This window comes from Abramis brama (genome assembly GCF_963993115.1).
Source record: "Abramis brama genome assembly, chromosome: 9".
Taxonomy (NCBI): domain Eukaryota; kingdom Metazoa; phylum Chordata; class Actinopteri; order Cypriniformes; family Leuciscidae; genus Abramis; species Abramis brama.
Genome location: NC_139971.1, coordinates 5,169,626 through 5,194,931, shown reverse-complemented (window position 1 = coordinate 5,194,931; position 25,306 = coordinate 5,169,626). Strand labels below are relative to the sequence as shown.

At 38.1% G+C, this 25,306-nt stretch overlaps 1 protein-coding gene across 4 annotated transcripts in view; it reads right to left on the bottom strand.

Annotated features, from left to right (window-relative positions):
* sptbn4b (spectrin, beta, non-erythrocytic 4b) overlaps positions 1-25,306 on the bottom strand; it is an 83,949-nt gene that overhangs the window by 45,862 nt on the left and 12,781 nt on the right. For all 4 annotated transcript variants that reach the window (XM_084124702.1, XM_084124703.1, XM_084124704.1 and 1 more), the window contains exons 3-17: positions 24,509-24,660; positions 22,655-22,828; positions 18,835-18,926; positions 18,661-18,741; positions 18,425-18,540; positions 15,886-15,998; positions 15,598-15,785; positions 14,171-14,288; positions 11,615-11,773; positions 11,233-11,535; positions 10,535-10,685; positions 8,817-9,687; positions 8,111-8,248; positions 3,863-4,619; positions 728-930 (exon numbers count right to left, since the gene is read on the bottom strand). In XM_084124702.1, coding sequence (XP_083980828.1) covers positions 728-930; positions 3,863-4,619; positions 8,111-8,248; positions 8,817-9,687; positions 10,535-10,685; positions 11,233-11,535; positions 11,615-11,773; positions 14,171-14,288; positions 15,598-15,785; positions 15,886-15,998; positions 18,425-18,540; positions 18,661-18,741; positions 18,835-18,926; positions 22,655-22,828; positions 24,509-24,660 — 3,616 coding nt within the window. The remainder of the gene's footprint in view (positions 1-727; positions 931-3,862; positions 4,620-8,110; positions 8,249-8,816; positions 9,688-10,534; positions 10,686-11,232; positions 11,536-11,614; positions 11,774-14,170; positions 14,289-15,597; positions 15,786-15,885; positions 15,999-18,424; positions 18,541-18,660; positions 18,742-18,834; positions 18,927-22,654; positions 22,829-24,508; positions 24,661-25,306) is intronic.

The window sequence follows — 25,306 nt, the reverse complement described above, 5'->3', positions numbered from 1 at the left end:
TTAATGAAAGTGGAATTCTATTAAGTGCACTAAAGTGGCCTTTTATTTCATTAACATTATATTATCTGCAAGTACAGCTTTTAAAAACATGATTTGAGGTGAACTACAAGAGCATATTCAATTTAATTAAGCACACTTCTTTTTCACAAGGGCCGTTTAACCCCAAAACATTTAAATGTAACAGGGTTGACTTATCTTTTGAAATAGAAATGTCATGGATTATTAATACATATTATGCTTATACATGGTAACTAATAACTTTTGTTACTTTGTAAGGCTGTAACCACAGATTTAGGATTGGGGTAATAGTTTAAGATTCGGCCATTGAAAAACAGATTTGTTGACCACTAATTCTAATATTGGAGGTTAATGTACTTGATAAAGCAGTTTTTCCGGCAAACGAAATCCTGGAATATTCAGGTACAAAAAATCTGTTTCCTGAGAATTATCCAGCTCTACAGGGCTTAAATAGTTCACCCAAAAATGAAAAATGAAAAACTTTTATGATGGATAGATGCACTTTTACGGACTTTAAAACTGAAACGGCCATTCACTGCCATTATAAAGCTTGGAAGAGCCAGGATATTTAATAAACTCAGACTGTATTCGTCTGAGAGAAGAAAGTCATATACACATGGGATGACTTGAGGGTGAGTAAATCATGGGCTAATTTTCATTTTTGGGTGAACTATCCCTTTAAATATCATTATCGGGCTTTAGTTTTTACCTGTTAGAGAGTAGATCCACTCTCTCTCTAATGCGCTCTGAGTAGATGTTGTTCTGACTGATGAGGCTCTCTCCCGCCTCTATGACAGCTTTAATGCGGTGCAGGTTGAGCTCCATGGTGGTGGTAAAGTCCTTGTGCTTTTTGATGGCTGCCTCCACGGTCTCCACTGTGGTGGGAAGCTCCACATGGGCCAACGCTGACTCCTGAGGAGAGGAGAGGAGAGGAGGATAGGCTCAGATATACAGAAGGCATTTAAAACGAGGCCAGATCAATTACACTAAAAGCAAATCCATAATCACGGCAAATGGCAAACTGTTGGTGGTACTGCAATAATAAACTCTCTATGCTCCCATATCCTTCGGTAGCTATGTTTCCATCCAAGGCTGCGAATTGAACTTATGTGCAAAATATTTAATAAAGCATTCATGGGTTTCCATCCCATGTGTTCAAGAGAACACAATCGTCACTTCCTGGGAAATTGGCACAAAATATCTGTAATAAAAAGGGAAGTTGCAGCAATTGGGTGAGAAAGTGTCGCTCTTTTTTTCCTACATCATAAATGCATCCTACTCAGCGAAATGCAATAAACGCTGTCATGTTATCTTGTGTTCAGATGCCTGATGTTTGTGAATGCAATCGTGTAACAGTTCTGGAAGGTCATTACACCAAATCATTTTGAGGACAGATTTTGGCTCAGGCATTTCAGAATGACCAAAACAACATTTGAGATGCTGTATGATGCAACTGGTCCACTGGTCAGTCCAGTTATCCAATCACATCCCATGTTGAGGAAAAGTCACGCAAGGTTTTTGTTGCTCATTGAGGAATTTATTCTGTAAATGTGCTTCCATCATATTTTATCCACGTCTTCTAAAAGGATAAAAAATGTATCACAACTTAGCATTTCCATCCAGCGTTTTTTTAATGCAATATTCCAAAACTCGGTCAATTCTACAGACTGAAGATGCAAGACAAAGCTGGAAATTAAATATTACTATGGTCACACTTTAGATTAAGGTTCAGTTCTCACTATTAACTAACTATTACCCAGGACCTCAATAAACTCCTAATTTACTGCTTATTAATGTAGTTGTTACGTTTAGGAATTGTGGTAGGATTAAGGGATGTAGAATAAGGTCATGCAGAATAAGGCATTAATATGTGCTTCATAAGTACTAATAAACAGCCAATATCTTAGTAATATGCATGCTAATAAGCAACTAGTTTAATAGTGAGAACTGTACCTCTAAACTAAAGAGTTACCATAACTATATATTAAATAGAACTGTTTTTAACTATCTTTTACCTCTCTTCAGCCCTGCTTTTTTTCTTTCTTTTTTTTTTGCAATTTGTTTAATATACACTACCGGTCAAAAGTTTGGAATAATTAAAAAAAATGAAAATGTGTTTTTAAAAGAAGTCTCTTCTGCTCACCAAGGCTGCATTAATGTGATCAATTTTGTGAAATATTATTACAATTTAAATACATTTTTCTTACAAATACCTTTTATAATATAATCATCTATTTCATCTATTAAATGAATGAAGCAAAGCAATATTGATGATGATAGTCTTAAAACCATAACTGCCAACTGTTTAGTCGTCCTTACAATGTTCTCACGCAGAAAGGTGAAGCTCAAACACTCTTAAGGAAAAGAAAAGAGGCTAATGAATGTCACTGCCATGTGTGTTTAGCACAAACCCGTTCATGCTCGATGACATGTATTAAAGTGTGGATTCAGAGGGCTCTTATTCTGCGCCCGCAGGCAACAGAAAGCCAAAACCAGAACAGACACAGCTTCTAACATACACCCAGACAGGGTGAGGAAATACATGTCCTCTGACATTTAAACTGCATTTAAGATATTTTTATGAAGTGATGACCTAACATAAAAGCAGCAAATGTCTCAGAATAAGAACTGAGCAATGACCTTAAATTGTCCTGATGCTCCTGACATTTACAAATGTGACCCCAAAAAAATCAGTCAGATCAATTCAATTCTCCTAATTGTCAGCTTGCGTCATACATGAAGTCCTTTAATATATCAATTGTTTCTTATGAGATCTAAAGGTGAGCAAATGCAGACTTTTTCAATGATTTTGTGCTTATTATGCATTTCACATTTTTCCTTATTTGCATTTGACTTTTCCCTCAGTTTTTCCTCATGTCCGAGGGTGAACTGGTTTCCAGTAAGCACACATGGCAGTATTCAATCTCGCTATGCTGTGATCACAAACTGTGCTCAGATTTGCCAAAATACCAAATTCTGTAGTTAAAAGTAAGTATCTTCAATGTGATCCTAAAAATTTCTCATTAGATTCTTTCAAATCTGAACCATTATTTTAATAAATGAAATTATTAAAAATGTATTTTTAATTTTATGAGAAACATTTGAGACAAATCTGGGAATTAAATTTAACTGTTTATATAAATCTAAACTCTCATCTGTCCTGAAACTTTTCTAGCAAAAGCAATTTGTTTAAATGTTTGGAATAATTCAGATTTTTAAATGTTTTTGAAAGAAGTCTCCGTACCGTACGGTACCGCTCAGTGGAAACGAGCCACAAGTCTGCATTTATTCGGTCAAAAACAGAGAAACAGTAATACTGAGAAATTTATCTTATTACAAATGAAAATAACCGTTTTCTATTTTAATGTATTTTTTCCTGTGATCAAATATGATTTTTTCAGCATCATTACTCCAGTCTTCAGTGTCACATAATCCTTCAGAAATCACTCTAATATGATGATTTGATGCTCAACTATTATTATCCATGTTTTTGTCACTTAATCATTTTGTAGAAACCGTGATACAGTACAATTTCAAAAGAGGTAATTATGATTTAAAAAAAGAAAAGAAATTAAGAAATTTATTCAGTAAGTACACATTAAATTAATCAAAAGTGAAAGTAAAGACATTTATACTGTTACAAAAGATGTCTATTTCAAATAAATGCTCTTTTCAACTATCAAAGAATCCTGTAAAAAAAATGATCACAGTTTCTAAACAAATTGTTATGAAGCATAAATGAGACCTCGATCCATTCAGATTTCTCAGCTATGAAAGAGCAAACTCTAAAAAAGACCATTTTAGGGAAAACTGCAACTGATATAAGAGGTGTGAGGGGCTTCACCTGGTTATTGAGGAAAGCCTCCGCCTGCTTGACGTCCCTCAGGAAGAGATGGAAGATGTGAGCTTGCACCAGCACCTCCCTCCTGCTCTCCCACATCTCCAGAAGTTTATTCCAGCCCACGTCCAGCTTGTGGAGCCACTGCTGCAGAGCTCCATGAGGCAGCGGCGCTTCCTCGGACTCCAAGAGCTCGTTCACAGACTGGAGGCGCTCGTAATCCTCCTCGTACCTTCCGATCTCCTCCTTCAGCGCGGCGTGCTGGTTTATCAGCCGTTCTGCGTCCTCTAAAACATTGGGAAGCTCATCAGAAGCAGCAGATGTCTGAGTCTGAACCAGCCAGGTGAGAAAAGAATCCAAGTCTTGGATGAACTGTTGCAATCGACCAGCGACGGTTAAAGAGTCCTCACAGCCTTGCAATGTGCGCTTTAGTTCCTCCCACTCCACGCTGATGCCCTCGAAGGGAACCAGGATTTCCACGGCTTTGTCGGGATGTGATGTGGCGAGCTCCTCCGCGTCCTCCTGAAGGTGAAGGAGCTTAGGCTCGAGAACGGCCAGAGCTCCCTCCATGGTGGAGAGCCGCCTCTGCAGGGCCAGGACGCTGCCCAGGTCACTGCCCACATACTGCGTGGCATCTATGGCTTTCCGTTTGTCCTGAATCTGGGACTTGATTTCCGTACATTCCAGTAAGTAGTTCTGGATGCGCAGGATCGAGTCCAGGTGATCTTTCTTCTGCTCGACCAGCTCGACGATGCGGTTCCACCTGTGATGCGCAAAAAGAAGACAATTGAGCCTATTGTTGGTTTGATCATTGCGTTTAAAGACTCTTTAAACACTGATCTCTGATATATTTCAGGTCATCAATATGCCAGTACACTCCTAGTAAACGTTGAAAACAATAGCTTTTATCATACATAAGTGCTCTTCTCTTCTGGGAAAATGGCCCCAAAATATTGATGACTCATTGTTTACTGCAGGGTTATTATAGTTCACTAAAAATAAAACCATAAAACTTGAAATAAAATAAATGTTAACTGAAAAATAAATAAATAAAATGATAATACTAATAATATCTATCTATCTATCTATCTATCTATCTATCTATCTATCTATCTATATCTATCTATATATATATATATATATATATTATTTTATTTCAGCTTCTTGCCAAAGGATTTACATTGTCATTTAGTTTAAGTTTATGTACTAAAATAACTGTTAACACTTTAGTTTAGGTTCAAGTCTCACTATTAACTAGTTGCTTATTAGCCTGCATGTCACTAGGATATTGGCTATTTATTAGTAATTATAAAGCACATATTAATGCCTTATTCTGCATGACCATATTCTACATCCCTTAATCCCACCCAATACCTAAACTTAACAACTACCTTACTAATTATTAATAAGCAGTAATTAGGAGTTTATTGAGGAAAAATTCGTAGTTAATAATTAGTTAATAGTGAGAATTTGACCCTAATCTAAAGTGTGACTGAATAACTAAAACTAAAAATGAAATAAAAAATACCAACTATATAGACATTAAAAATGTTCCAACTGCATTTAATATAAATTTAAACTGTAATACATTTAATTCAATTGTCAGTAACATGCAAATAAGTGTTCGAAAACATTATATTAATTTCACACTTAATTATATTCTTTTAAAGTGTATTATTTTGTAATAAGTTCTTGTTTTAAAAGTATGCTAAACTGTACTTGTTTTTCACCAGGGAATGCATTAATTCAGAATAAATTTGCAGATAAAATTTGTCCAAACATCCCATTAAGTTCATATAGATCATACTATTTTATTCCACAATCTAGAGTATGACTTGAATGATACATAATAAAAATAACTTTTCATGTTCCAGAAAACATGACTCAGTCTGAATCAGTTCTCAGTTCATGGATAACACACACACACACACACACACATCAAGGACCCACCCACACAAACACACAAAAAGCGGTCCAAGGGCGCACCGGTGGGCCACAGCTCAAGGTCTGAGACATAATATCACAAATCAAACACAGGGCACGCATTAACGAAACGTTCTTTTAAATACACAGTGGCATTATATTTTGAAGAACACAATCGTATGTGTTTGGGTACGGCCCACAGAGCTGTGTTTTGATCCGGGTCAGGCGCGCCCTGTGTGTGGCAGCCACAGCAGATGCCAGCACGCTGAGAAAAGCTATTTATGCCAAGGACGGTCTAAAACGGATCACTGGAGTTTTTCACACATACGTCACAGCTTGCCAGTTTCAGTGAAAGCTTGTGAAAGCAGCAGCCCATTTTCTAAAGACGCCCATGTAGAGCTGTGTGTTAAAAGTGACGAACAACAGCAGTATCACAAGTGTGCAGGGTGTTCTGGATGAAACGGATTTAAAATGAAAAACAAATAGGATCAAATGAAAGCAAATACATATCAGGATAAGGAAAGACTAGTAAAAGAAAAAAATAATAATTAGCCAGAGATATTTGAACAGACAATTATGATGTTTAATAATTAATTATGGATGGATGGGTGGATGGATAGTGCATTTTTGGTTTGAGTGCAACTATGCCCACTCACTTTTTAGCAGCCTTGGTTATGGATGTATTTTTTTCCATTCATTTCTCCATAGAAAATGCAATGATATTTTAAAATCTAAAGAATTTTAAGCAATGAACCAAAACAAGGAGCTCCAAGACCACATTTCAAACTTTTTGTGAAGCAAAAAATATATATGAAAATTGGGAAGAAAAGATGCAGAACTGTCTTAATTCTTCATGGCAGAGATTCAACAAGGTGCTGGAAACGTTCCTCAGAGATTCTGGTCCGTACTGTATTGACATGATAGCATCACGAAGTTGCTGCAGATTTTGTCGGCTGCACATCCATGATGTGAATCTCCCATTCCAGCACATCCTAAAGGAGCTCTACTGGATTGAGTGGCACCGGTGTGTGACTGCTTCAAGGTTCTTGTGCAACTAGTGCTTATTCAGCTCAAACCAGTCTGGCCATTGATTCTCCTCTGACCTCTGGCATCAACAAGGCATTTCCTCCACAGAACTGCCGCTCACTGGATATTTCCTCTTTTTCAGACCATTTTCGTGAGAAATGTGTGTGAAAATCCCAGTAGATCAGCAGTTTCTGAAATACTCAGACCAGCCAAACCGTGCCAAGTTCCAAGTCACTTAGGCCAAGTTCACACTGTCAGTCCAAATCAAATTATTTATGTTAATTAATTATATCTGATTGGAATCTGATCTAAAATTATTGATGTCCACACTGTGTTCAGATCCGATTTGTGTGTCCATGCAGCTCTTTCTATTCGAGAATATCTGCATTGGTTTCTATGGCAATGACGTTGCGTTGGTAGGCATATGCCAAAAACAACAACAACCGCAACATGGATGGGTTTGCAATAGAGGTCTTATTTCAATTTTACAGCATGGAAATGTGCAGCTGCCGCGGTGGACTATGTGTCTTTGAGGCAGTGGCAGAACCAGAGAAGGCTGGTATGCACAACTTTTTTCCGCGCTGTTGTCTCCGCCAGTTTCAAAATATGTCTCTGTTATATTGTCATTTTCTGCTCGTCCGGCACTTTGCAACAACACAGCATTGTTTCGGCAGCGACTTTCAGCATGTTTCCTATAACAACGTCTGACGTTTACGTTTTACGTGGCGTGAGAAAGTCACATAAATGAGCAGTCAGACTGAAACGGATTTCCAGAAATGCTATTTGAATAGGATTTCAAGCCACATATGGATGTAGCTTGAACCGCATTTCATGTGATTTTTTGCTGTTCACATTAGCTAAGTCTGATCGGATTTCAATCGGATATGCACAAAATTGGACAGTCTGAAAGTCTTCTGATGCTGAGTTTGAACTTCAGCAGATCGTCTTGACCATGTCTACATGCCTAAATGCACTGAGTTGCTGCCATATGATTGGCCGATTAGATATTTGCATTAACGAGCAGTTGAACAGGTGGACTTAATAAAGTGCCCGGTGAGTGTATATGAATGAAGTTTTCAGTGATTCATGCGAGTAGGATCCTTGAAATTACACTAACCAAAGGGTCAACAGAAACATATACCATTGATTAAGTCTGTCTTGAAAAGTTTCTGCGCAATGTTTAAAAATCTCTATGGAGAAAATATAAGAATATTTTACTTCCTGTTTTGCTCTACTGTATTTGCCATTAAAATACAGAGCCTAATGTTATCCGTCACACAAACTGTACATATGATGTGGAGTTACCTGCTGTTTAAATGATCTTGACAACCCCTGACTTCAGTGGAACTGGGGTGACCGCTGTCTAAAAGCTGCTGGACGATCTGATTAACATCTAGTATCCTTCCCATCAGGCTGTTCATCTCCTGGTCCAAGCTCTCAAACCTAAAATGCAGAGAATTTACTTTACAAATATAGATCATTGATTAATAAAGACTTAGGTTCCTTGCACAATACTATGTTATGACCACAGAACACTTTTACCATAGTGCATGATTTGTAAACTATTACATGTTGATGTTTGCATCACATATCCAGCATAGTATGGCTTTTCCAGCGTAGTAAACTTGCATGTTAGCTCACCTGGTACAGTATTGCACCTGTGATGCGGAGCATTTGGGTACGAGTGCGAGTCATGATAAAAGAGCTCAAAGACATGTAGAAGCCTGATATCGTCGCATGGTGCATTTAGCAAATGTGTTTTTATTTCACATTTGCTTTTGTTAGCACTATCAGCTAAAAAGTTTCGCTGAGTTAAGTACAACAACTGACGTCATAAAACGTTGCCAGATACAGAACATTTCAGAACTGAACGCACTTTTAGTGACAATCACTGGACATGTCAAGAAACGTGCAAGATTAGCAACAATGGCTCAGAGAAGTTTGTTATCTAATGCAGTAACCTTCATAAATATTTTGGGGGTCGATGTAGACAAGCAACACCTGCTCCTACCTGTGTGCGATCACCTCCACGTCCTCTAGTCTCTCGGGAACCTCCATGTTGTTCAGCCACTGCTCTTTCTCATCGATCCACACCTCACAGGCGTTCACCTCACTAAACATGCGATACACAGCCAGCGCGTCGTGGAGCCACTGCTGACGCAACACGGCGACTTCCGCCACCTCTGTGTAGAGCTGCTCCGTCTCTGACATCCGCGCTCGCACTTCATCCAGCTCCCGATAATACAACGGCAGCGCAACCATGTGTTTCCGAAGCCCCACCACTTGCACACGGTGTTTATCAATACTCTCTCGGACACCCCTGTGCTTTTTAAGAAGAGACTGCGTAGAGTACTCATCGTGTCCAAAGTCCTCGCTAGAAACGAGCCGGTAAGTGTCCTGTAGCCAAGCTAGTAGATCATCCGTCTCTGTGCTGAACTGAAAAAAGTCCAGTGCCTCTTGTAGGTTACACAGCCTCTGTGTGGCCTGGTCCTCCAGTCTCTTCCACTCGGCCTTGGCCTCCATTAGTCTCTCTTGTATTCCCGCTGTGCCGAAGCTCTTCTGGGTGAGGATCTCCTTGCCCTTCATCATGGTCTGCTGAAGTAGCGCACGCCGCGCCAACAGCTCTCCAGCTAACGTTTTGTGCTTCTGCAGAAGTCGCAGGACGCTGCTCAGGTCTTTTCCGCAGCTCTGCGTGGCCAAGATGGATGTTTTCTCCCGGATCCAAGCCTCCGATTCCTCCACCTCCTGGAAAAAGGCCCATAGCTCGCGTGAATCCTCCAGCTCCAAGCGCCGCTTCGCAGCCAGCTGCTTTAATTCTTCTAGGCAGGTGTTGACGTGGTTCACGCGGTTACAGATGACCTGAGGGTCACACGGCTGGTAACCTGAGCGAGAAGAAAGGGAGCATTTCACTGTATGAAATCAAAATGCTCATTTGATACCAAGATGATGTTATTTAGCTGGCTAACATCGATGAGGTTTTGCCTAATTTGAGGAAATTACTTTCTGTAAGCACCAATAAGAAAGTGTTGAAAACTACAAATCAATCACCATGTTCTGCATAAAATGCTGAGAGTTTTTATGAATTTATAGATTTACAATATAGCGGTATCATTTCCAGCTGTATAATACTTTTAAAGACGTTTATAATGTTACAAAATACTTTTTTTTCTTTAGAACTTTCTATTCATCAAAGAATCCTGGGAAACATTGTATCATGGTTTCCACTAAAATATTAAGCAGCACAAGTGTTTTCAACATTGATAATATTAAGAAATGTTTCAGAATATTAGAATGATTTCTGAGGGATCATGTGACACTGAAGACTGGAGTAATAATGCTGAAAATTCAGCTTTGCATCACAGGAATAAATTATATTTTCAAATATATTAAAATAGAAAACAGTTATTTCAAATTGTAATAATATTTCACACTTTTACTGTATTTTGATCAAATAAAGAAAACGTAACATTTTGTTAATTTGAGCAAATAAGAAATTACATTGCGAAAATCCTTATTGTTGAGCCCTGAATCACAAGTAGTGTAATGGAAGAGAGAGCAAACCAGCAGCCCTCTTGTGGAGCATTTTCTTCCTGATGTCATACTATTTTACACACTCTACCCTGCAGAGGTCTCTGGACATCTCAGATCCAATAACCTTTATTTCACAATCTTCCATCACATCTTGACCCCAGACAGAGTCTCTGGATCTATACTCATCATGCGACTCACCTTCAACAGTAGTGAATTTGAGAGCTGCAGTGTTGAGGGTTTGAACTCTGTCTGCCTGTATAGAGATGTCAGCCTCCTGTAAACTTTGTTTCTGGAGCATGTCCTCCACCTCAAGGAGATGTTTACCGTAGTCCTTAGACAGCAGCTTAATCTGGAGTGAGAACATAGCACTTTGGTCAAGACAAGTGTTTGATTGTGTCACCTTCACAACAGCCGTTTGTTTTAATACAGGACAGTGGCTTAAAAATAGAAGTAGATTTTACTGTCTTGATGTAAAAAGACTAGCTGGGCAACGATTAATCGCGATTAATCGCATCCAAAATAAAAGTTTGTGTTTACATAATATATGTGTGTGAACTGTATAATTATTTTGTATATAAATAAATACACACACATGCATGTACGTATATATTTAAGAAATATTTGCATGTATAAACTGTATATATATTTATATACAATTTATATTATTTATAAATATTTTATATATAAATAACACATTTTTCTTAAATATATGCATGCATATGTGTGTATTTATTTATACAAAATAATTATACACAGTACACACACATATATTATGTAAACACAAACTTTTATTTTGGATGCGATTAATCGCAATTAATCGTTGCCCAGCACTACGTTTTTTATTTATTTATGGGGGGTTAATCACAGATCAAATAAAATTGATGCAGTCAACCCACTTGCATCTCCTCCATCCAGTCGATCATGTAGACCATCTCTTGGAAGGTCTTCTGCAGGGCGAGGTTCTTCTCCAGACGGGATTTACGTCCCACCACCAGCTCCTTCAGAAGGATCCACTGACCGAGGATGTTTTCTTTGCGTGCCGAGATGCGACGGATGTCATAGTATCCCTCAGACTCCATCTCCGTCGCCAGCTCCACCACGACACTGATGCGCTCATCGTATGACAAGATGTCTGCTTCGATAGCCTCGTGTTTCTTCATGGCAGCTTCTACCGCTGGCAGGTCATAGCCAAAGTTATCCTGAGAAAACCGCAGCTCTGATTAAGTCAAGATTGTATCTTATACAGTACACAACATTTATTTTTCCCGTTCTCCACACCTGTGAGACGAGACGCTGGTTTTCATTCAGCCAAGCCTGCCTCATGGTGGTTTTATGATCGAACCGTTGAGCAAGAAGTTCTAGCTTTTCCTGACGAATCAGCTCTTTTCTAAGAGCCACGCCCCTGTCGTGCTCCGCCTTCTCCAGTCTCTCCCACGCCTTTCATGAGACAAACAAAATATAAGGATTATTCTGCGGGACAATGTCAATAACCATATAATAATTTGAATTCTTTCATTCAGTCATTCAGAATTAAAAATCTAAAATGTGAATATCTAACAATAAGTTACATTAATAATAGTAATAAAAAATTATGATATTATACACTAGCAGTAAAATAAAATCAAATTATTAAGATGTTTTTGGAAGAAGTCTTTTATGCTCACCAAGGCTGCATTTATTTGATTAAAATACAGTAAAACAAAAGAAAGTAATACTTTAATTCAGCAAGATTTAAAGGGCAGAAAAAGGCATTTATAATGTTACAAAAGATTTCAAATAAATGCTGTTCTTTTTGAAATTTCTATTCATTAAAGAAAAAAAAATGTATCACAGTTTCCAGAAAAATATTAAAGGCACAGTATGTAAGTTTCGCAGCTACAGGTTCGCTTTTACAAAACAATAACAAAGGAGAAGCTTGATAACGCCGTAAATGAGCGTGGAATCATGGGAGCCTCCACAGCCGATGGAAAGCTATCCGATGGGACTAGTTAAAGTTTTATTTACGTTACTGTGGTATGAATTAGTGTGGGTCCGAGAGCCTGGGACATTTTAAGTTGCTGTTTTTATTATGCTTATATTCAGCAGTCGGCCCCTGCCGCTCCTTTGGCTTTGTTGTTTATGCATATTTTATAATTTAGGCTTGTATCTGCAAGAACTGACAAAATGTAAAATGTGTACCTTGAATGCAATGTAAGTCACTTTGGATAAAAGCGTCTGCCAAATGTATAATTAAAGTTACGTTTAACATTTGCCTCCTTCTTCCCTGAACTTGAAGTTTGTCACAGTTAAGTTTGATCACTTAAATTCACATTATTTAATTCACTTTATCTGACAAATTCAAATTGTGGGGTAACGCAGCGCTGTTTTACTTTTACTATCATATTAATAATAGCTGGATGACGTATGTTGCTAAATGGCATGTAATTAATTTGAAAATATACTGTATGGTGGAGAAAATGCTGTATCACTGTTCCTACAAATAAAGCTAGTTCTGATTCTGCTATGTTAGCCACTAGACAAAATAGTGTTGTCTCTGAGGCATGGTCAGTGTTGTGCCTGAACGCGTTTATTGAACGATAGTTCATGAACTCGTTCATATTTTGGGTGAACGTGAACTGAACGTACTGTATTACTGCCTGATGAACGTTACTGTGAACTCGTTCATTCTGCTGTCTGTGAACGCCACACTCTCTCAGCTTAACTTCGTTCAATAGAGTGCCAGATTTCTATAGAGACTTCCAGGCGAAAACCCGGCTAAAACACACCGTAAACCGGCCTTAATATGTAGCGGATAAAACACCCAATCTGGCAACACCAGCCACCAGTGTCCACTGACTCTCTTGTTCGATCTCATTCATCAAAATGAACAAATCTTTTTTCGAGTCATTTCGTTAATTTAAGGGGCTTTAAATGTTATACTATTAACTGGCAAATTCCCAGAACACATCCACCTACGCAATCTTGATCATATTCTGAATTAAGAAATCATTATAATGCAGTCAAAAATCGTTTACAGGGAACATAAATAATTACTTTACCTTCCGAGTCTTTCGTTCATTTGTCACATAACAGACGCAATGAATGGATTGTTCATGAACGACTCATCACTTGCGTTACAAATCAAAACAAAAATCAGCAAGGAGCATTTAAACAAGTTTTATGACAAGGTCGGTGAGGATGGGAAAAATATGACGCATAGCTTCAGTGTTAAAACTGATAAAATAATTGTCTGTGGTTCTATATGGGCTGTGGCAATCATTTTGAAAAATAATATCTCGCAGCAACATGGAAAAAAAGAATTATGAACTAGTTCATTTTTGGAACTGTGAACTTAGTTCAAAATTTTGAGTATGAACTATGAACTGAACTAGTTCATTTTAAAATTTGTGAACTGAACTTTGAACTAGTTCATGTAGAAAGTGAACTTCCCCAACACTGGGCATGGTACAAACACGTTACTCGCGGTAAATTAAGAAAACATGAGATTCAAACAGTTGCTCACCTGTCTAATAAAACGCATGCTGCAATAAAGTGTCTTTGGTGTTTCTATGGTTTCTATGCAAGGAAAACTGGAAATCCAGGACATGACGTCATTGACGCCATTGGTTAAAATTTCTCTGGATTTAAAAATTGTTGGACACATTTGGGGTAATGCAAGTACACAAGTCAGCAAAATATATAACATTGTTTTTATTTTAATCCAAAAATCTTACATATTGTGCCTTTAAGCAGCAAAAAAGAAGCTTTTTTCTGAAAGCTAATCAGCTAGTTTTAGTTATACACAATATAAATATTGTAACCAGCTGAAAATCATTGTAACTAAGCAATACATACCTTATTGATGTCTGAGATCAGTTTCCCGTCATGAGGCACATATGGCTTCTGATTGTTAGCTCTGAGCTTACTTTGGATGGTGAAAAGCAGCACCTCCAGGTTCCCTTTCTCCTGGAATCTGGAAAAACAACAACCCACACCATAAATAACCACACAAACTGCACTACATCTGTCGTACAAATCCCTTTCCTGAGACTCCCTGTGTGTTTCTATTAAAAACTGCACAGATACTTTCCACATATCATGTGACTATAATGTACGGCACCTTGGTTCAGTAGGTGTTAAACAAGCTGCATTACTCGCAGTGAAAGTTGCATCTCTCTCAAGTTTCAGCACATTCCCTGATTGCCATATTTGATGAATGCAACAGTATGAACAGGTCTTTATGCCAAACGGACTAATGTAATTAACTCAGAGCATTAGAAACATGATGACGCACAGAGTAAAGTCATCCAATACACATTAGCACATCCGTTGAAGGACGTTATGATACTTTGTGTTTAAATGCAAAAGGCTGTTTCTAAAAGGGAGAAATCTTTCATTCTCAACAAGACTTGGTGACTTTGTTGGTTGATGATATGAATATGCAAACACTTTCTCGACAGTGGCAAGAAAAATTACGTGTGGTCAGACATTGAATAACTACGGTTAACTGCCAATAACCAGCAGTACCCTTGTGAAAAAGAAGTCTACACTAGCATACTTTATTTCAGAAGAGTACTTTAAAAGAATTACAGTGTGTGCAGAATTATTAGGCACGTTGATTTTCTGATCATATTTTTTTTCCAGGCACATTTTACCAATTCCAAACCACATTAATTGTAATAACTACAATTAATTTTGTATTTAATCATTTATAAGTGATATATAATTGTTTATGAAGGCTGAAAATGAAAAACGCCTTATATTCAGGTGTGCATAATTATTAGGCACGTTTTCCTTTACAGATAAAACAAGCCAAAAAAGAGATTTAACTCAGACTTAAAAGTCAAAAATTATTAAATGCAATTTCTAGTATTGAATTAGTATTGCATCCTTCTCATGGGCATTTAATAATTTTTGACTTTTAAGTCTGAGTTAAATCTCTTTTTTGGCTTGTTTTATCTGTAAAGGAAAACATGGCTAATGATTATGCATTTTTAAATGTGTTAAGAAGGCCTTTTATTTTATTAAAATTATATTAGCTGCAAATATACTTTTAAGATTTAAAGTACACCACAAGTGCAAATTCAATGCAATTAAGCACACTTCTTTTTCACGAGGGAAGGCACACCTTCGACCAACAATACAGTAACTAGTACCCTTAGATGGTAGCGTAGGAAAAGGCTCAAAGAACCAGATGATTTACAGTAATAGTTTGAGTATATCCTGGCAGTCATGGATCGTCTGCCAACACTCAGACCTCTGTTTCAATTATTCTCTCTTACTTGATAGGCTTCTCAATGGTGCAGTAGGTGGTAAAGGCTTGAAGCTGTTGCTGAACACCCGATAGCGAGTTTGCAAACTTCTGATTGCTAATGATGCTTATGGTTCTCTCAATCCACTCTAACAGGTCGGACGCTAAAGCCTCATAGCGCCGAATTATCTTCTCAGCTTCTATAGCATTGTCCAGCACCTACAAAATGTAAAACGTTTTAAGAGAAAAATGTGTGCATATATCCAATAAAACAGCTAATTGAAATGAGGTAAAAACAAAAGTTACAAAAACCTCTTACCTTTCCTATTCTCTTCCCTTCTACAATAAGTGCCTTCATTTTGGAGAAGTAATGATAGTAGGATACTACATAAGTGATGATGGACTTCTCATCTGGATTCTCTGTGTTTACATCTGGATGGGAGAAAATGGTTATTGTTTTGAGTGATCAAATCAGGCATAAAATGTGCAGCTGTTCAGCTGAATTAATAGCAACACATATCAAATCTCTGCCTAAACTAGGGCATTTAAAGGTTCACATTGTATTAATGGGATAGGTCACCCAAAAACACATTCACCCAATGTATATGACTGTCTTTCTTCAGATAAACACAAATGAAACATATTTTATTAGTAAAATAATCATCTGAAAACCAGGCATCTGAAATAAACTAAGTGCAATGTAGCGTTGACAAAATATTGATTTTTCATTACATATAAATGCTGAAATATCTGAAACGCCTCCAATACTTAATTTCTGCAGAATAGACACACGATAGGTGCACATTCTCGCTTTCTCATCTCTGCGACAGCGAGTCGACACACAAACCCGCCTCCTCTCACTCAATCATTTCATTTGCTCTGGATGAATATTATTGGTGTTACAGGCCTTGAGTTTCGGCATGGGATTTTACTCATTCCCGCAGATTTTGTGACTGCACATAAAGCTGCCTCTCAGTGCTAAATTGAGTTATTTTTCCACTGCTTATTGTGCTTAAACAGTTAAATACAGACAAAATAATGTCAAAATGCCGGTCTTGGTAACCATTCACGTAAACACAGTGTTATGTTTTAAGTGAACATAAACAGCTGAGAAAGAAAACTACAGTATAATGGATCCGTGCGTCGTGTCTTAAAAAGACAGCAGCCTAATATACCTGCTGCTAAATTATGAGATAATATAAAAAATGTATATATATGGCCAGGCCCGTCGCGACAAGGCAGGCAAACCAAGCAATTGCTTGGGGCCCCGAGCTGGCCTGGGGCCCCAAGACAACGACTGGTTAAGAATAAAATGCAACGACAAACTGTGTGAGCGCCCCTTTGATAGTCAATGCAGTAAAGTGCAATGACACTGTTATCGGGATCCCCCTCAAGGGGGCCCCCCTCGCTGACAGCAGCCAGCCAACCACGCGATCTCTGTTGCCGGCAAAATACAAAACCTCCTCGGCAGTCATCATGAAGCGGAATTATGCAAGTAAAACAAGATAGTGGTAAGTGATAAATTACACTGGATAAAATAGCTCTACTTGTCTTGTACAAATGGTGTAATTTTGCAGCAGGTAGGCTAGCAAAAATATGTTTATGTTAGCTAACTGCCTGACGGCAAATGCTGCTTGTAACGAACAGTTAGTGCAACTTTTTTTTTCGAACGGACGGAATATGGTTACATACTGAAATGTTTTTTTTTTTTTTTAACGGGATAAGGAAGACGCAGATTTGTTCCAGAATCACTGTTTATCGTATTTAATGACATGACATTGCTATAGCTTTGTAATAGGTTTTGATGAAAGTATAGATAGCATGCTATACTAACTATTCCACCAATCTATTTACCAAATGGGGGTTAGGAAAACCACACAATAAATTCCGTGCATCAAACATTAGCTTTGGGATGTTTTTAAGCATTGGTAGTTGTGAAAGCAGCTGTATCCCTTCCCTTCTAATATCAAAATATGGAAATGCTAACATATCTTTTCGGTAACACTTTATAATAACTATCATTAATAGATGGTAAATTGTTTTTTAATCTTTAGTTAATTGTCATTTAACTGTTAGCAAACAGTCTTTTTACTTAATACATATTTTGTAACCCATCTATAAACATTATTAAACCAGAAAGAGGCAGAGGAACATGATTTTTTCATAGCTTATCTTAATGTGCTAGTGTCGGGATATACGGAAGTGACAGTTTATGCAAATATGACATTATTTTTATAAGTTACCAATGGATCTTGAACAGTTACTTCAAGGTTACTGCAAAGTGCGGGGGAACTATATGGCTATGCTGTGGTTCCTGTAGGCTTGGGGGGGGGGGGTTGTTTGGGGGGCCTCCATGTCCATTTTGCTTGGGGCCCCCAAATTCCTTCAAACGGCCCTGTATATGGCAGTTTTTCCCCATGGTATCGATGTCAAAATTGTTGCCAGTGAAAATGGTGAGCGGCTAGTAACTTTGGAAAACCACTAGCCATAGCCACGTTTATGTCTTGCTGAACTTGTGAATGCGCCTAGGAGAGTTGACCGGAAGCAAGCGTTTATAGTTAAAAGAGTTTAAAATATTAGTAATTTTCTAACACACATCTATCGTTTCGCTGGGGTTGTATGGATTACCGTCACAATCACTGTGAGTGTTTTTTTCAAGCATCATCTGAGCGGCAGCCATTCACTAGCATTATATGGACTCACAGAAATTGATCATTTACTTGTTGTTTGTGTTTATCTGAATAAATAAAGTCTTACACTGGGGATGACATAAGGGTGAGTAAAAGATGAGAGGACTTAAATGTATGTTTAAACCATCCCTTAACTGTCTTTAGTGAGAGTAAAATGACGTTTGTTACCCTCAGGGTCTAGTAGTTTGGTGAGTCCGAGACTCTGTTCAGCTATGTTAAAGGCTTGCTGGAGGTTGTGTGTTGCATTTGATCTGGTCAACTTGTGGAATTCAATTAAATCAGGCCTGTGAAACATACAAGCAGAAATCAACTCACAGATCAGGCTCTATCAATGATGTGAATGGCATAAAAGAAAGCACATTCAGTATGATGTACGAGGTGAGTGTGAGTGCCTGACCGCTAACCTGTGCCTGTGAATAAGAGCGTTGAAAGCCAGGCCATCCCTCCAGCAGGTGGTGAAGTTGTGAATGTTGACCTCAGGGTATCTGGAGAAACAGGAAACAAAGAACAGCATCATGAAAAACTTCTATAAAGGCTGTATGAAATGATAGTCTCTGGGTTGTTTGTGAGATAGTTACCCTGCTGTTTTCATCTGACACCACAAAAGTAGGGCATCTTTAGCTGAGCGTGTCTCTCTGTTGTCCTCGGTCTCAATCTTAATCACCTGAATCTGTTAAGCATGAGAAACAACAATGAAGCGTTACTGTAATGCATAGACTCTTTAAGAGACCAATCACTGGCTTTCCTTCTCAACTAGCCTTATATTACATGTCTTTAACATGTCTGCTGGGATCATGGAGCCATTTGCAGCATTTTTTGTGTTGTTTTTCAGTGAAAACCCACCAATGATCTTAACGTATTTATGTAATTAGTATTGGTGACAATTAGCGAGTATAATTACGGTAAATATTTGGCAACACTTTATTTCGATGGTCCACTTTAGACATTCTACTAAATATAAGTAACTGGCCTCAAGATACTATCTCGTGGCCTCAAGATATAGTATCTTGAGGCCACGAGTTACTATCTTGAGGCCACGAGATAGTATCTTGAGGCCACGAGTTACTATCTTGAGGTCACGAGTTACTATCTTGAGGCCACGAGTTACTATCTTGAGGCCACGAGATACTATCTTGAGGCCACGAAATACTATCTTGAGGACACGAGTTACTATCTTGAGGCCACGAGTTACTATCTTGAGGACACGAGTTACTATCTTGAGGCCACGAGAAACTATCTTGAGGCCACGAGATACTATCTTGAGGCCACGAGTTACTATCTTGAGGCCACGAAATACTATCTTGAGGACACGAGTTACTATCTTGAGGCCACGAAATACTATCTTGAGGACACGAGTTACTATCTTGAGGCCACGAAATACTATCTTGAGGACACGAGTTACTATCTTGAGGCCACGAGTTACTATCTTGAGGACACGAGTTACTATCTTGAGGCCACGAGAAACTATCTTGAGGCCACGAGATACTATCTTGAGGCCACGAGTTACTATCTTGAGGCCACGAGTTACTATCTTGAGGCCACGAGATACTATCTTGAGGACACGAGATACTATCTTGAGGACACGAGTTACTATCTTGAGGCCACGAGATAGTTATAATTAATTTTTTTGACAAAGTGGGACTAGGGGGGCTCCGTAATGATATCATTTGTAGTCCTTAAAATTAGTAGTTTGTACAAAAAAACAAAAAAGTTTAGTATGTTTTATAAGCTGTGTTCCTCATGGGACCAAAAAAATGTCCCCACAAGGTCAAAATTTCTGGTATTATATCCTTGTGGGGACATTTGGTCCGCAATGTAGGGTTTACCAGGAACACACACACACACAGACACACGCGAACACATTTATGTAAGCACATTACAAAACGAAAGTGTCTCCTGAGTGTCCCAAGATCATTCGTCATATTGAATTTCTCGCATCATGCAGTCAATACATGATCAATATCTACAACCTCAAAGAACAGCACTGCAAAAGTATGTATTTTAGTCTTGTTTTCCAGTAAAATTGTCCAAAAAACCTTAAACCAAGATACATTTACTTGACAAGCAACATTAGGTTAGATAAGAAGACTTTCCCTCACAGAATATATCTTAAATTAAGTTTATTTTTCTTGCACTGTGGGGTGAGACTGTTTTTCTTTCTTTAAGCATAAATTTAACAACATTTACAGAGCTTTATGCTTAAAACAAGAGTAGTTAAGAAGCTAAATACAAAGGGAAGAAAGGAAATGTAAACAGAACACTAAATTATAATGTTTGCCTTACTGCTTTCCCATCTGCCCTCTTTCTAATTCCTCCCCTCTCTCTCTCTCTCTCTCTCTCTCTCTGTCTCTCTGTCTCTCTGTCTCTCTCTCTCTCTTCGGCTGCTGCAGTGTTAGGCCTTACCTGCTGACTGAGCAGAGTGAACTCCAACAGAGATGGGGAGGGTAAAAAATTAGATAAATAGGGGAGCGGAGAGATGTTCCGGCATATATGGAGACAGGATAATAAAGAGGAATATCAAGGAGGAAGGCGGGAGAATGAACGAGAGAAAGAGAGAGAGAGAGAGAGAGAGGAAGAGGAAGAATCAAGAAAGGACAAGAGGTGAACGTGAACGACAGCCCCACCCCGTGATCTCTACGGCACGCTGGCTGGATCAGGTGACACTCCATCTCTCTCAGTCCCTGCATCCAGAATCACCACAGCATCAACTTACTGGACTGCAGTCGAACGGCATTCTGGGTAACCTGCCACTGCTTTACTGACAGAACCAAGAGTTGACACACAATGCAAACCTGGAGCACTTTGTAGTTACATCATGGACACAGCGCAGAGAGATGATGGGAGCAAGATAAGAAGATCCTAGTATATCTTGTGAAAAAGTACACTTTAGCATACTTATTACGGAAATAATATACTTTAAAATAATATACTTAAGTGTGAACTGGATGCAATGTTTTCATACACTTGTTATTTACAATTAAATAAAAATGTATTATAGTTTAAATTTATATTAAATGTAAGTGTTTTTTATGACCTACTTAAATAGGACTTAAGTACATCTTTATATGCTATTTCATAATTACTTCTGTTGTCTTAGAAACAGGGTTAATATATGATTAATGCATAATGATTTAAAACTAATGCTGTGAATGTGTGTTAGAAATCGGGAATGGTGAGAGAACATTGTGCTTGGTATGTTTTTCGTCTTCAAACCAAACTTGGGTCTCCAGCCGACAAAGTTTAAATCCCGTCTGGCTAGCGCTCTTCCCATAATGTTGACGCATTAGTTCAGTAGACGGAGAGTAGACGTCTTTTGTGGCTGTTCGAACACATTCAATCACATGAGTGTCTACACTACGAAAGCAATCCGGTCGAATGCGTTTTCCACTACCTCTGGAAGTAGTCGAAAGTGGACAAGCTAAAAATGCTTTAGACCCTGTTTACACCTGTATTTAGCGTTGTCTACCTGTGATCCGATCGGCCAAAACGCATGTTAATACCATGTGTAAACAGGGCCTTAGTTGCAGTCAGGTCAGATCTAGGCAGTGTTAAGGGATAGTTCAACTATCATTTATAAACCCTCATGACAAACCACAAAACTTTACCACAGACTGCCTAAGCTCGTCTTTTTAACACAATGACAGCATACAGGGACCAGGGGCTGCAAAACTCAGAAAGATCACAGAAAAACACTATAAAAGTAGTTGATATGACTTGTGTGCCATATAAGCATTTGCAGCTGCAAAGAGGGCACTTGCAAGCACCCTTATGAAATTTGAAAAGAGAAATTGGTCACCCTATGGTCTTGTGAAGTTCACAATCACGCGTCTACTGCGGCCATTGCAAGTACACATGAAGTGTGTTATTTGGGACTCTACAGCAGGGATGGGCAACTTCGGTCCAGGAGGGCCACTGTCCTGCAGAGTTCAGCTCCAGCCTGAATCAAACACACCCGAACAAGCTAATCAAGGTCTTCAGGATTGCTAGAAAGCTACAGGTATTTTTAACAAAAATCAGGATTGGAGCTGAACTCTGCAGGACAGTGGCCCTCCAGGACTGAAGTTGCCCATCCCTGCTCTACTGTATTTTGCCAACTCCACTGCTATCTATCAGTCCGTAATGCAGGTATTGACAATCGGCTATACAGCCACACAGGCACCACACAGACAGTGATCACACACTCAACAGGAGCCATAAAGGGCAGACAGGGATCACACACACCCACAGATCAAAAGATGCCCACCTCTTTACAGATCAGATCACAGAAATCCAGCACTAGCATACTGGAAAAGAGTTCAGTACACAGAGCTTTCCCTTAAAGTCAAACGATATGTTGGCATGAACGGTGGCAGTCTCAAAAATCCCACAGGAGTCAAGAGAAATCCAAACAACTCTTACCTGGAAGCGAAGGATGATGGTCCAGATGAGGCCGAGAGTGAGGCGGTGGTTTCCATCAACTATATCATGAGAACCAACATTTTCTAGATGAACCCTCTGCTCTTTGAGGAACTGAAGAGCCTTGTCCACATTCTCCAAACAGTGAATCCTCATCCTGCCTCTCGTGGGCCGAGGCTAAAACAAGAACATATCAAACACGTGAGCATGTTAATCCCTCGAAAGACAATTCATGAAGCATGGCATGGATGCTAAATCAGGGATATTATCGTTCACTAAAACTAAACCATTATAAACATTACTAAACAAAAATTTGAAATGTTGTCACTGCAACTAACTGAATTAAGTATAAGTTGAGGCATTAAAAGTACTAACTAGAAAATAAATCAAAACTGAATTAAAAATAAAAATAAATTAAATAAAAATGGTAATAAAAAAAATTATAAAAAAATTACAACAGCACATGAAAGCACAAAATTACTAAAGATTCAAATAAAATATAAAGCTAAAAATATCAATAAAAACTATATTAGTATATAAATTAGGGCTGTCACAAACTTTAGTAATTATTTTAGTAATTGATTAATCAGTCGATTATTTTGACGATTAATCGAGAAATCTGATCTTTTTGTGGTAATAAAAATAAACCTAAATGTACAATAGCCTTTAAAATAACTTAAAATACATATATAATAACAATGAGGCAATAATAATTTGTTCAAATAAGGTATCAAAAGCAACTAATCACATGGATTTATTTTTATACATGATATAAACAATGATATAAACAATCACCTCTTGTACATTATGTATTATAACAAAATAATCAACCGAGAGTTATATGTGGGTATATGTGACGGATGATTTGAGCTTTGTGACATGGTGTGTTATCCTGCTAGAAGTAGCCATCAGAAGATGGTACATTCTAGTCATAAAGGGATAAACACAGTCAGCAACAATACTCAGGTGTGCCGTGGCGTTTAAACGATGCTCAATTGGTACTAAAGGACCAAAGTGTGCCAAGAAAATATCCTCTACACTATTACACCACCAGCAGCCTGAACCGTTGAGGCAAGGCAGGATGGATCCATGATTTCATGCCGTTTACGCCAAATTCTGACCCTTCATCTGAAGGTTGCAGCAGAAATCGAGACTCATCAGACCAGGAAACTTTTTTCAAATCTTCTATTGTCCAGTTTTGGTGAGTCTGTGTGAATTGTATCCCTAGTTTGCTGTTCTCAGCTGACAGGAGTGACACCAGTGTGTCTTCTGCTGCTGTATCTGCTTCAAGGTGGAGGCGTTTTGCGTTCAGAGATGCTCTTCTGCAGACTTTGGTTGTAACGAGTGCTTATTTGAGTTACTGTTGCCTTTCTATCAGCTTGAACCAGTCTGGCCATTGATTCTCCTCTGACCTCTGGCATCAACAAGGCATTTCCTCCACAGAACTGCGGCTCACTGGATATTTCCTCTTTTTCAGACCATTTTCTATAAATCCTAGAGATTGTGCATGAAAATCCCAGTTGATCAGCAGTTTCTGAGATACTCAGACCAGCCCGTCTGGCCCCAACAACCATGCCAAGTTTAAAGCCACTTAAATCACCTTTCTTCCCAATTCTGATGCTGAGTTTGAACTTCAGCAGATCATCTTGACCATGTCTACATGGCTAAATGCTGCCATAGTTGCTGCCATATGATTGGCTGATTAGATATTTGCATTAACGAGCAGTTGAACAGGTGGACCTAATAAAGTGGCCGGTGAGTGTACGTCAAAATAGGGAAGAAAAGACTATTGAAAAAAGTTGCTGAACTGGTGTTTTCTGTGGAAGTGCTTTTATGATGATTAAACCGAGAACTCACCAGCATCTCTCCTGACAGCACCTCCAGCAGTCTGATGAGCATGTAGCCGTCTCTCAGGTCATTATACAAGTCAGAGATACGACAGGACACACGGGACAAGTGAGAGTTCACCCACTTAGTAAAGGTCTTCTTCTGTACCGCGTCCCTCTCATCTGGTAGGATGACAGAGAGACACAAACAAAAATGTACATATTTATATTAAGGATACACAATATCATTATTAGAGCTTTTAGTTTATCAATATTGTACATGGTAAATTTTCCTATTTTTACTTTTGGATTATCTTTTGGATTATCACTTATTATTAATCATTAAAGATAAGCTATTATGCTTTTTTTTACATGTAAATCTCAGAATTAATATTGATTTATTATACCATTATCATACCATTTATAACTTGTCAGTCATAACAAGAAAATAATGATCAGGTACACTGTAAAATAAATTATATGATCAATAAGTTATAACAACATATATTTTACATTGCTTTAACTCATGAAAATAAGTTAAGCAATTTTCAACTTTTTTAAGTTACACAAGATTCAACTCATTTTTTTAAAGTCAGTTTAATGCAATTTAAGTTGAAAGTTTAAGTTGATTGTACATTTAAAAAAAATTGTTTACAGTGTAGCATAAGCATTACAGTTAGTATAAACCAGAATTGTAATATGTATAAGCTACCATTCACAGGTCCATAAGATTTTTGTTCATGTTTCATGTCTCTTCTGCTCACCAAGGCTGGATTTATTTGATCAAAAACATAAAAAAATATTGTGAAATATTATTAAAATTACTAGT